At 43.1% G+C, this 11,787-nt stretch overlaps 1 protein-coding gene across 1 annotated transcript in view; it reads right to left on the bottom strand.

Annotated features, from left to right (window-relative positions):
• Positions 1 to 1,116: 1,116 nt before the first annotated feature.
• Positions 1,117 to 11,787, bottom strand: part of a1cf (apobec1 complementation factor) — a 47,620-nt gene continuing 36,949 nt past the window's right edge. The window contains exons 11-12 of the mRNA XM_080205474.1: positions 5,262 to 5,386; positions 1,117 to 2,616 (exon numbers count right to left, since the gene is read on the bottom strand). Coding sequence (XP_080061600.1) covers positions 2,465 to 2,616; positions 5,262 to 5,386 — 277 coding nt within the window. The 3' untranslated portion in view covers positions 1,117 to 2,464. The remainder of the gene's footprint in view (positions 2,617 to 5,261; positions 5,387 to 11,787) is intronic.

The raw sequence follows: 11,787 nt of genomic DNA, 5'->3' as shown, positions 1-11,787 counted from the left end.
TATTGCTCAGTTGACACTGTCAAAAGGCGGAGATCTTGAGGGGGTATTTGAAGGGGGTTATCAAGATTGAAGGATTTAGGGACAGTCGCACATTGAAAGCTGAAGGTTGGAGCAGGGAAGAATGTAGAAGAAGCCTAGTTTGAAAGAGTGGATGATGTAACTTGGCACATAAAGTAGGCAAATGAAATGAAGGCTTGTGTTTATAAAGCACCACTGAGATCCCCAGGAAACCCAAAAGCACCTTGCAGCCAATGACATATCATTTGAAGTGCACTCACTGTTGCTCAGTGGAAAATGAGGCAGCCAATTTGCGTACAGTATGGTCCAATAGTTGGCAATGCAATAATGAGCAGATAATCTGGTTTTACTTAAGGGATAAATATTAGTGAATACATTTGGGACTGCCCCCTTCTCTCCTCTTGTTCAAAATAGTGCCATGGGGGTTATTTATGTCCAGTTGATGGGGCAGATGAGACATCTGATCAGAAAGACCTCCAAAAGATTGCAAAGCTCTCTGCTGGAAAACGCTTGCATAGAGGACAGAAGAAACGCTTCAAAGGTGCACTCAAAGCCTCCCTAAAGTCTCTTGACATTGACACGACCACCTGGGAAATGCTGGCACAAAACTGCCCTACCTGGCGCTGCCTCATCCACAAAGGCGGTCAAGCTCACGAAGCAAGATGAATTGCTGAAGCACGACTTAAGCGCCAGCTGCGCAACAACCACAGTGTCTACACAAGTCTGTCCAATATGCGCCAGGACATTCTGTGCCCGAATCGGCCTGATCGGTCATCTTCAGAGATACCGCAACCAGCCTCAAAATGACTAATGGTGTCGAGGGCCTCATCGATGACGATGGACTAACAACAAAGCTCTCTTAGCACTGTATTCTCGTGTTAGGATACTTTATGCACTCATGTCTCTGGACTAATACTTGAGCCCACGCAATTCAGACTCTGAGATGAGCGTGCTATTAACCAAACTATAGCTGACACTGTAGGAGCTGCTTGCGTGACTGAAATCACCTTTGTACCTAATATGCAAATACAATATGCAAAACATTTATCGGAAACGTAGTTGATAATGAAGTAAACATCTTTAATTATTCGTGTGAATACATTCCTGAAAAATTACAGTGTCATTATTGATAAGGGAATTGAGATGAATCTCTTGTATCACTGTGGGCAAAGAGAAATTAAAATGCAATGAAACGCACTATGGCTCACGCTATTCCTTGGTTTATAACTTACGGTTACAGACAAAACTTAATTGTATTCCCGTGATTCTGTGGTGCCGATTTATTCATATCTTTTATTCGTCAGTCATTTTTCCCCGATAACAGTTTTTTGAATGAATGATAATTTTCTTTAAATAACATTTCAATATCTGAGAGAAAATGTTATATTCTGTACAAACATTGATATTTTGTGAATGGTAGAAAAATAGGTTCTCAGCGCTCACAGGCGCGTGTTTTAATACTGTTATCACTGTTTACTGCTTTGGCACCTTCCTGAATACCTTACAAAATTCCAGTACAACGTCAATGCTTTTTTTTTCACACAATACAATAAAGCATAGTTTTGTTCCATTTTAAACTAAAAAAAAGTCAGCCAAAGCAACAGAGAAAAGGATTTGACTATTAGGAAAACAATGAGATGCTAAATACAGAAAAGAAAACTCAACTTTATTTGTTAATCTACTTATAGATAATAGTATATAGCAGCTGTACGTTCAAAACTATTCAAAATAACTTGTAATTCTTCCTGCTAACATTGCCTGCAAGGTATAAATCGGACGCTTTACACTTGGACGTAGCAATGTTTTCAAGGATACGTGCCAACGCAGTTGCAAGTTTAGTCATAGTAGTTAACCAAAACCTTGGTTGAGATTCATCGTTGGCACGTGGCAGCCCGAGTAATGTGTTTAAATTTAATAAACATGAACTGCGTCAGTAAAAACAGATGGCGCAGATGGGTATTTTCTAACCATGTATACCTAAAGTAAGATGCACACACCTTACACAAACACTTTCATAGTCCTCTAATAACTAAGTTTCAGTATGGCTAAAGCATGAAGTATAATGTAAACATGAAGCCAAATTATACCTGAGAAATATAAAAATATTAAAGGGATATATAGCTTTCTTACTTTGTTTTAAAAGTTCTCTTAACTTAAGATACATCCTTAATGTATGTATTTATATATATATATAGCTATGTATTTATATATATATATATATATATATATATATATATTAGAGTTAGATATATTTGTATACAAGCTGAGCAGGCTTGCAATTTAATTAGATTCTAGCTATTATTGAAATCTTGAATGTAGTTATTGGAATCATGTTAAGAATTACCGCATTCTGCTTATCTGTGACTATGCTGCTAATTTGAAATCAATACTCCCATTGATGCTGGTAAAGTGATTTGGCAGCCTGTTCATCCTTGTCCATGTCCGCTCAGAATGCTCCATAGGTGTCTCCGCGTGTAGGCACTGCGAACGCTGGATAACCTTCATACGTGGCGTACGTAGCCAGGTCCTGGCCCAGGGCGACTGCTTGTTTCAACTGTGTGGCTGCCACGGTGGTGGCTGCGCCTGCCAATGCGTATCCTGCAGCATAACATGGGGAACAGGAGATCAGTGGCTGAAGCCAAAGAGGAGACAGGCATAGACAGAGAAAGAAGATGCAAAGCCAGCATTACCCTGACTATTGGTTACGAGCTGGAGATAGTAAATGGAAATTTTAAGTGTGTTGAATATTACTTTTTAGCTAGTGTTTGTTTTGCCAAGTGACCTGCTTTCTGCTTAATAGCTGGTCCCACTATGCATCATTACCAAAGGATGCCTGACTTCACAATATTTTTGTTGGTTTTCAGTTTTGTGGTGAGGAACGCAAAATGGGAAATCTTATCAAGCCCATGCTGGCAGCAGAGAACTTGGCCTTTCTCCACCATGTGCCAGTCAGAAAGGCAAAGGGCCCAGGACTATTTGACATAGAATCATAAAATCCCTAAAGTGCTGAAGGAGGCCATTTGGCCCATTGAGCCTGTACTGATGATAATCCCACCCAGACCCTATCCCAGTAATCCCACATATCTATCCTACTCGTACCCTGATACAAAGGGGCAATTTTGCACAGCTAGTCAACCTAACCCGCACGTGCATCCAAGACAAACTACTAGCATGACATACGACGAAATGAACCTCAAACATCATTTGTATTTCAGTGCTCTTATCGAGATGGTTCAGTGCGAAATGTAAGAGATCCAGTGACAGAATCCTGATTGCTCACCAGAAACGTGCTCGAGACAGATTGACATCAGTCACCCAGGGTAAGTGCTTGTCACATCTTCTTGTACAAGTCTGCTTTCATAGGGCGGCACAGTGTGTGGAGCTACTGCCTCACAGCGCCAGAGACCCAGGTTCGGTTCCCCGTTCAGAACACTGTGTGGAGTTTGCACATTCTCTCTGTGTCTGCGTGGGTTTCCTCCGGGTGCTCTGGTTTCCTCCCACAATCCAAGGATGAATGGGTTAGGGGGATTGGACTTGATAAATTGCCCCTTTCTGTTAGGGAGACGAGCAGGGTAAATATGTGGGGCTACGGGAATAGGGCTAGGGTGGGATTGTGGTTGGTGCAGACTTGATGGACCGAATGGCCTCCTTCTGCACTGTAGCAATTCTCTGAATCTCTGATTTTATGGTATTTCGCTCATGTCGGCTCCTTTTGTTTTAACATAAAATTTAATTGTTAGGCATGTGTGCAGTTGCTGGTCGCATTTCTCAGCCCTGGAGGTGATTTTGGAGCCATTCCTTTTAGATTTGTTTGGGGTGCTTTACATGGGGCTATCTTAAACACAAGCCTAATTCTGACTGTATCATGCCTGACTGCATGTTTTCTTCTCAAAATGGATAGCCAATAAGTAATCCCATTTCAGAGCAACCTACAAGTCAACTTTACTCAGAGTGTCACCAGGCTTATTTTTCCAATTGGGTCAAACAGACTTATAACGTGACAAGAGTGAAGACTTTGTAAATATGAATATAAAAAGAAAATGCAGTGGATGCCTGAAACTTGACATTTGGACTGAAAATGCTGCAAACAGATCAGGCAGGAGAAATCGAGATAACGATGACCTTGAGAGAGTAATGACCTTTCACTGATGGCGTGGTTAGCACTGCTGCCTCACAGCACCAGGCACCCAGGTTCGTTCCCGGCCCTGGGTGACTGTTTCTGTGGAGTTTGCTCATTCTCCCCGTATGGGTTTCCTCTGGGTGCTCCGGTTTCTTCCCACAGTCCAAAGATGTGCGGGTTAGGTAGATTGGCTGTGCTAAATTGCCCCTAAGTATCAGGGGGATTAGCAGGGTAAATACATGGGTTTACGGGATAGGGTCTGCGTTAGGTTGTTGTAGGTGTAGGCTTGGTGGGCCGAATGGCCTCCTTCTGCACTGTAGAGATTCTATGACCCGAAACATTGTCTGGAATTCTCCAGCCATTCACTGTTGCTGCAAGCGAGACCAGAGAATCTATTTGGCGTGAACGCCCAGAGAATCCTGGTCCTGAACTCTGCTGCTTTCTCCACAGATGCCGCCTGACCAGCTGAGTTATTTCCAACACTTTGTGTTTGAAAATATGAATCTTACACTTTAATCTTCTCTTCTTTATGTTGTGATTGAAAACGGGGGCAGGGAAGGGTGGGGGGACATTAATCATGGCTCGGAGTTCCCCCGAACACTGAGGGCAGGCCAGAGAATCACACCCCACCAGATATCATCAGCGTGAGGCAGTAGGAGACTATCCTTGTACCAGACCACCGCCCATATTGCTCCGACTGTAGCACCTAGGAGAGTTAAGCAACCTCAAGAAGATTGGATAGGCGCAAGAAGGAAAAGGGGGTTTGAGTGGACCTGGGAAGTGGCCAATTCAATAGGTTTGGAACTATTTGCTTGTGGGGAAGGTTAAAACCAGAGACTGGTTAAACTGAATGACTCCTTTCTATTTGTAAATTTGATGTATCTCGACTTCCATCTCTCCACTTGAACTTTGCCATGTCCACTCTTTTTGCAATGTAATTCTAAATTCAAATACCCACCCCAGACCGCCATGCAGAACTAGTTTTCCCCTTCAGAGTTTGATGTAGTCCCAATGTTTAACCTCGAAGCTTAATGCGCCCTGTATTAAAGGGGTGTCTCAGCCTCTCTGTTACGTGGGGCCCTCCAGGTTATGGTAGATGGTGTCAGTCAACACCTTCACATACCTGTGAAAGCTGCAGGTGGTTCAGTGCTCTCCGTCTGAAGACCTAGGATTTGAAGTACGTGTTCCGCTGCGTAACTTTTTGCTTCCTCCACGGCTGTGCAGAGTTTGGGGGGTGTGAATGGTTGGCTGCGAGAGAAGAGATGTTCTGTTCATTTCTCAGTATGGCCGTCCATTACAATCCTTTACACCGGGCGAATGCATCATTTAAAACAAAGAATAAAGAACAGTACAGCACAGAAACAGGCCCTTTGGCTCTCCAAGCCTGCGCTGATCACACTGTCCTATCTCCAACTGCCTGTATCCCTCTATTCCCCGCCTGTTCATGCATCTATCCAGATACGTTTAAAATGTCACTAATGTGTCTGCCTCAACCACTTCAGTTGGCAGTGCATTCCAGGCCCCCACTGCCCTCAATGTAAAAAAACATCCCCCGCACATCTCTAATGAAACTTTCCTCCCTTATCTTGAACTTGTTCCCTCTTGTGATTGTCATTTCTGCTCTGAGAAAAAGCTTCCAACTATTCACCTTACCTATGCCCATCATAGTTTTATAAACTTCTATCAGGTCGCCCCTCAGCCTCCGTCTTTCCAGGGAGAACAATCCCAGTTTATTCAGTCTCTCCTCGTAGCTAATGCTCTCCACATCCTGGTAAACCTTTTCTGCACTCTCTCCAAAGTCTCCACATCCTTCTGGTAGTGTGGTGACCAGAATTGGACACAGTATTCCAAATGTGGCCGAACCAATGTTTTATACAACTGTAGCAAATTTTATACTCGATGCCCCGTCCAATGAAGGCAAGTATTCCACGTGCTTTCTTCACCACCTTTTCCACTGGTGCTGCCGCTTTTAAGGATCTGTGGACCCTCCCAGATCTCTCTGTGTGCCTATGCTCCGGATTGTTCTGCCTTTTATTTTGTAGCTCCCATCTGAATTGGATCTACCAAAAAGTATCACCTCGCATTTGTCCGGCTTAAATTCCATCTGCCATTTCTCCACCCAATTTTCCACCCTAACGGTATCCTGCTGTATTCTCTGATAGTCTTCGTCACTATCCGCAACTCCAGCAATCTTAGTATTATCCGCAAACTTGCTAATCAGGCCACCTATGTTTTCTTCCAAGTCATTTATATCTATTCCATACAACAGAGATCCCAGCACTGATCGCTGCAAAACACAATTAGTTACAGACCTCCATTAAAAAAAAACCATTCCACTGCTACCCTCTGGCCAAGCCAGTTCTGAATCCATCTAGCTAGTTCATCCTTGAGACCATGTGATTTCCCCTTATGCAACAGCCTGCCAATGAGGGACCTCGTCAAACGCTTTACTAAAGTCCATGTGGACAACATTCACGGCCCTTCCCTCATCAATCATTTTTGTCATCTCTTCAAAAAACGTAATCAAATTTGTGGGACATGACCCCCCCCTCATACAAAACCACGCTGTCACTAATAAGACCATTCAGTTCCAAATGTGTATGGATCCTATTCCTAGGAATCTTCTCCAATAATTTCATTATCACTCATGTCAAGCTCACTGACTATAATTACCTGCGTTATCTCGCTACCCTTAAATAACAGGACAACATTGGCTATCCTCCAATCCTCTGGGCCAACGAGGAAACAAAGATTTCTGTTAGAAGCCCAGCAATTTCCTCTCGTCTCCCTCAGTAATCTGGGATAGATGCCATCTTGCCCTGGGCACCTGTCTACCTTAATGCTTTTTAATACATCTAACACTCCCTCCCTTGAAATGAAGACTTGCTCTTGAGAGTTTACATAGCCCTCCAAGACACCATCAATCAACACATCCCTCTCCTTTGTGAATACCAATGCAAAGTACTCATTAAGTATCTCACCCACTTCCTTTGGTTCTACACATAATTTCCCTCCTTTCTCCTTATAACTGGATAAGTACATGGGGTTACATTTTACTAATCTATAGTAATTGAATACATAGGGATAATGTACAGCACGGAAACAGGGACATTCATCTCTGTCCTCAGTGTGATGTTCCCTGGAGAAGACCATCCCTTGTTCTTGCCTCTGTCTTTCCTGTCTGATAGCTGGCGAACTTGCCTATTTGCTCAACTGCTGGGTGCAGCAATGGAAAATAGGAAACTATAATGAGGTCTTGTTGTTAAGTTTGGCAGGACCTCCACAGCACTGGGCCTCACCAGGTCTTTGTGGCAAACTCTCTACCTCGTGACAGTGGTTTTTCTAAGAATATCAAGGCCTTTATTTCTCTAATTCTCTCACGTGGCCAGCAACAGAACGCAGCTTGGACTATGAAAACCCCCATTGGGATTTCTCTCCTTCCGTACTCCTTGCATGGCTCCCATGTGGCCACCAGGATTACTAGATTTGGTTCATAAATCTCAGGTCAATCAATTTTTATTGATCAAGTTCCTTTATAAGTGCATCAGTTGACGGAGAGCTAATTACCTTTTTCAAACATATTTACCACCACCTTGGGAAAAGTACACATATTTTACTTTCTGAGCAACTGTACTGAGTAATTTAAAAACAAGCATTGAAAGGAATCCTCTCTCTCTGAGGTAGAATACCCACTGTGAGAGAGGCAATGGGCATAAATGTGATGGGTTAGGATGTGTTCCCCATATTTTAGTGCTTTAATGTCACACTCCCACCTCTGACCTCCTCCTGCCTGTCAAGTCCCGGATAGACTGGATATGGAGAAGATGTTTCCATTAGTAGGAGAGACTCGGATCCGAGGGCAGAGCCTCAGAGGAAAGGGAAGACCCTTCAGAACCCAGATGAGGCAGAATTTCTTCAGCCAGAAGGTGGTGAATCTATGGAATTCATTGTCACAGAAGACTGTGGAGGACTGGTCGTTGAGTGTAGTAAAGAGAGAGAAAGATAGGTTCTTCACTGGTAAGGGGGATCAAAGATTATGGGGAAAAGACGGGAGGATGGGGTTGAGAAACTTATCAGCCATGATTGAATGGCGGAACAGTCTTGATGGGCTGAATGGCCTAATTCTGGTCCTATATTATATGGTCTTAATGGTTGCATATAGAGATCTTAATCTTCATAGCTATCTTTATAATTTAAAGATGCTGGTTCGAGGGAGATGCATCAGATACAGTTCAGAGAAGTTTCACTCTGACTGATTCCTGGGATGAGGGAAGGTTGGACAAGCTGGCCTGTGTCTATTAGAGTTTAAAAGTTTGAGAAATGATCTCATTTAAATAAATGAAATTGTAAGGGGACTCGACAGGGCCGTGCTCAAAGATTATTTCCCCCTCGTGAGAGAGACTACAACCAGGGGAAATAATTTAAAAGTAAGGGGTCTCCCATTTAAAGCAGAGATAAGAAGAATTTATCTTTGGAACTCTCTTCCTCGGAGAGTGGCGGAGACGGGGTCAATGAATATTTTTTAAAGCAGAGGCAGATCAATTCTTGATTGAAAAGGGGGTCGAAGCTTATTGGGGTTCAGTAAAATGTGGAATTCAGACCACAGCCAGATTAGCCACTATCCGACTGAACAATAGAACAGGTTTGAAGGGTCTCCTCCTACTCCGAGTCCATATGTTCGTCCATTGAAGTTTAGAAAATAGTAAATAAGATGGATCAGGTGAGCGTAGATTATTGCTTGTGGGTCCATTAAAAATGCAGGAGCAAGGGATGATTAAAAACAAATGTAAATTCTGAATAAATATTAAAATAAAAATTTCAGAAAGTGTTATCAACTGCCAAAGTACTCAGGCAAAAGCAATAGACTAAAACATACTTGGCACAGGATGGTGTTAAAGGACCAGCCATATAAATACTGTGGCTACCAGAGTAGGTCAAAGGCTAGGAATTCTCGGGCAAATAACTTACCTCCTGCCTTCCCAAAGCCTGTCCACTATCTACAAAGCACAAGTCAGGAGTGCAGTGGAATACTCGCCACTTGCCTGGATGAGGACAGTCTCAACAAAACTCAAGAAGCTCGAATCCAGGAGAAAGCAACCTACTTGATTGCTATCTCTTCCACAACATTCATTCCCTTCACCGTCTGTGAACAATGCGTAGGCAAGTGTACCATCTACAAGGTGCCCTGCAGGGACTCTACAAGCTTCCTTAGGCAGCATTTCCAAACCCACAACCTTTATCATCTGGAAATCTAAGAGCAACACCGCTACCGAGAGGTTTCCCTCCAAGTCCCTCACCACCCTGACTCGGAAATATATCTCCATTTCGTCACTGTCACTGGGTCAAAATCATGGAATTTTCTCCCTAACAGCACTATGGGTGTACCTACACTGCTTGTAGCAGTTTGAGAAGGCAGCTCACCACCAACGTCTGAAGGACAACTAGCAGTGGGTAATAAATGCTGGCCTAGCCCATGTCCCATAAATGATTTTTTTTTAAAATTGTACAGTTCATACTGGAACATACTGGATGATTGGACATGTGGGAGTGGACATGGAGGTGACATTGGGGGTCACAAAATGACATGGAGACCACAGAAGGGGTCTGTGTGACATTGGGATCATGAAGGTTATTTGGAGAGTGGGGGGTGGTGGGTGGTGTGAGGGATTAGGAGGTAGTCCAGGTAACCAGCCTACCTCTGCACTTGGTTGTCTCAGTAGCTGTATCCTAATTGTTTCAAGGCCAGTGGTATCGACTCACTCTCACCCCTACCCCCCTCCCCCTCCCCTAGAGGAAAAGAAGTGCGTGCCCAGTCTACACATATAGAGAGAGGTCTGTCGAGCCAGGACCTGTCTTGACTGGATCTTCCATCTAAGTAGTGAAAACCGGTCACTTATATTTGTTTTTTGAAATGTGTGGTTTACAGCCAAAATTTATTCATAAATCATTGTCTCTGCTGTTGTTCTAACTCTGAGCTTGGTCTTGGAATAAGTAATGAAGGATAGAATGTTTATCTGGTTGCCTGAGTGAATATTGCAGTGAATAATTTCCAAATATTCATTGGCCTTTGGAATCACTACTTGGTCATTAATGTGTTGACAGTAAAAGTTTTTTCTGTTTGTCTGTATCTGCTCAAAATGCTCTTGCTTGACATGGGAGGGCATTAATTGCCAAGGCTTTCAATGTGTTCTTTGGGTTTTATAATCCAGGTTCCACTGGGTTCACTATCTATTCCTGAATGAATACTTGGACACCCCTGCATTCCCTATCCTGTGGTGCTTCTCAAGTGTATGATAGGTTTGTTAGAGACTTGCCTTCCCCTCCCTTAACATAGTTCAGGAACAGCAGTCTGACTTTCCTGCCATATCCATTCTGCGGTAGCAGGAAGAGCTAGACTATTTTCACTGGAACCTGTTTAACACTCCTCAGGACACCCTTTCAGTAGGTCATCATCTTTCACCTGCCTCTTTCTGTAAGGTCTCTAATCCGTCTCCCTCATCCACCTTGCAGGGATGACTCAAGTTTGTCTACCTTGTCAAGTTGCATTTGGCACAAGTTCTGTGGCATTCACAATGCTATTGGAATTTACTAAGTTTACCTCGAGGGAGAATGTTGTTTGCTAAAGTGGATGTTGGAAAGTGAACGCTCATATGCTGATCACCTGCATTTCATTACACAGCAAAAAAAAAATCATTAGCTCGGGTTTCTTAACATCAGTTCAAATTTCAAACAGGATCTGGGAATCTTTCACTTATCAGAATTATATCTCTTCTCCTACCATGTTCTTCACCTGGCTGTTTTGTCTCATTTATGAATAATTGTAAAATCTCAACGCTAAGAACTGAGAACAAGTGATTGTTGTCTATTGAAGACTTCCATTTGAGACCATTTCCTTCCTGTGATTCATTCTTTCATCTCTTATTGTTGTCACAATCTATGTGGAGTTCAAGCTTTAGCCTTAACCTATATCTGCTCTCTCTTGGCCTTGTACCCTATCCACCTTTACTGAACCAAGGTGTGGTAGGAAGGAGCATCAATGAGTAATCCCCTGTTTGTGGCAATAATCAATATGCTCTTCTGTATGGAATTATCCACAACCTTATAGAAACTAGAAGCAGGATTGGATTATTCAGCCTGCATTTTGATCATGGCTGATCATCAAATTCAATATCCTGGTACCCCCTTTTCCTCCCTATCCCTTGATTCCTTTTGCCCCAAGAGCTATGTCTAATTTCTTGTCGAAATCGAACAGCTTTTTGGCCTCAGCTACTTCCTGTGGTTGTGAATTCCACCCATTCCCCACCCTCTGGGTGAAGAAATTTCTCCTCACCATGGTTCTAAAGATTTACCCTTTATCCTCCAACCATAAGCTCCAGTTCTGGACTCGCCCACCATCAAAATATACCATTTGAATCTACCCTATCTAACACTGTTAGAATTTTATAAGTTTTTATGAGAAACCCTCCTCATTCTTCTTAACTCCAGTGAATATCATCCTAACTGACTTAGTCTCTCCTCATTTGACAGGCCTGCCATCCCAGGTATCAGCCTGGTAAACGTTCGCTGTACTCCCTCTGTAGCAAGGACCTTCCTCCTCACATAAGGACACCAAAATTACACACAATACTCCAGGAGTGGCCTCACCAATG

Source organism: Carcharhinus amblyrhynchos, chromosome 17, assembly GCF_965287045.1.
Source record: "Carcharhinus amblyrhynchos chromosome 17, sCarAmb.v2.hapA, whole genome shotgun sequence".
Lineage (NCBI taxonomy): Eukaryota > Metazoa > Chordata > Chondrichthyes > Carcharhiniformes > Carcharhinidae > Carcharhinus > Carcharhinus amblyrhynchos.
This window is presented reverse-complemented; position numbering and strand designations above follow the sequence as displayed.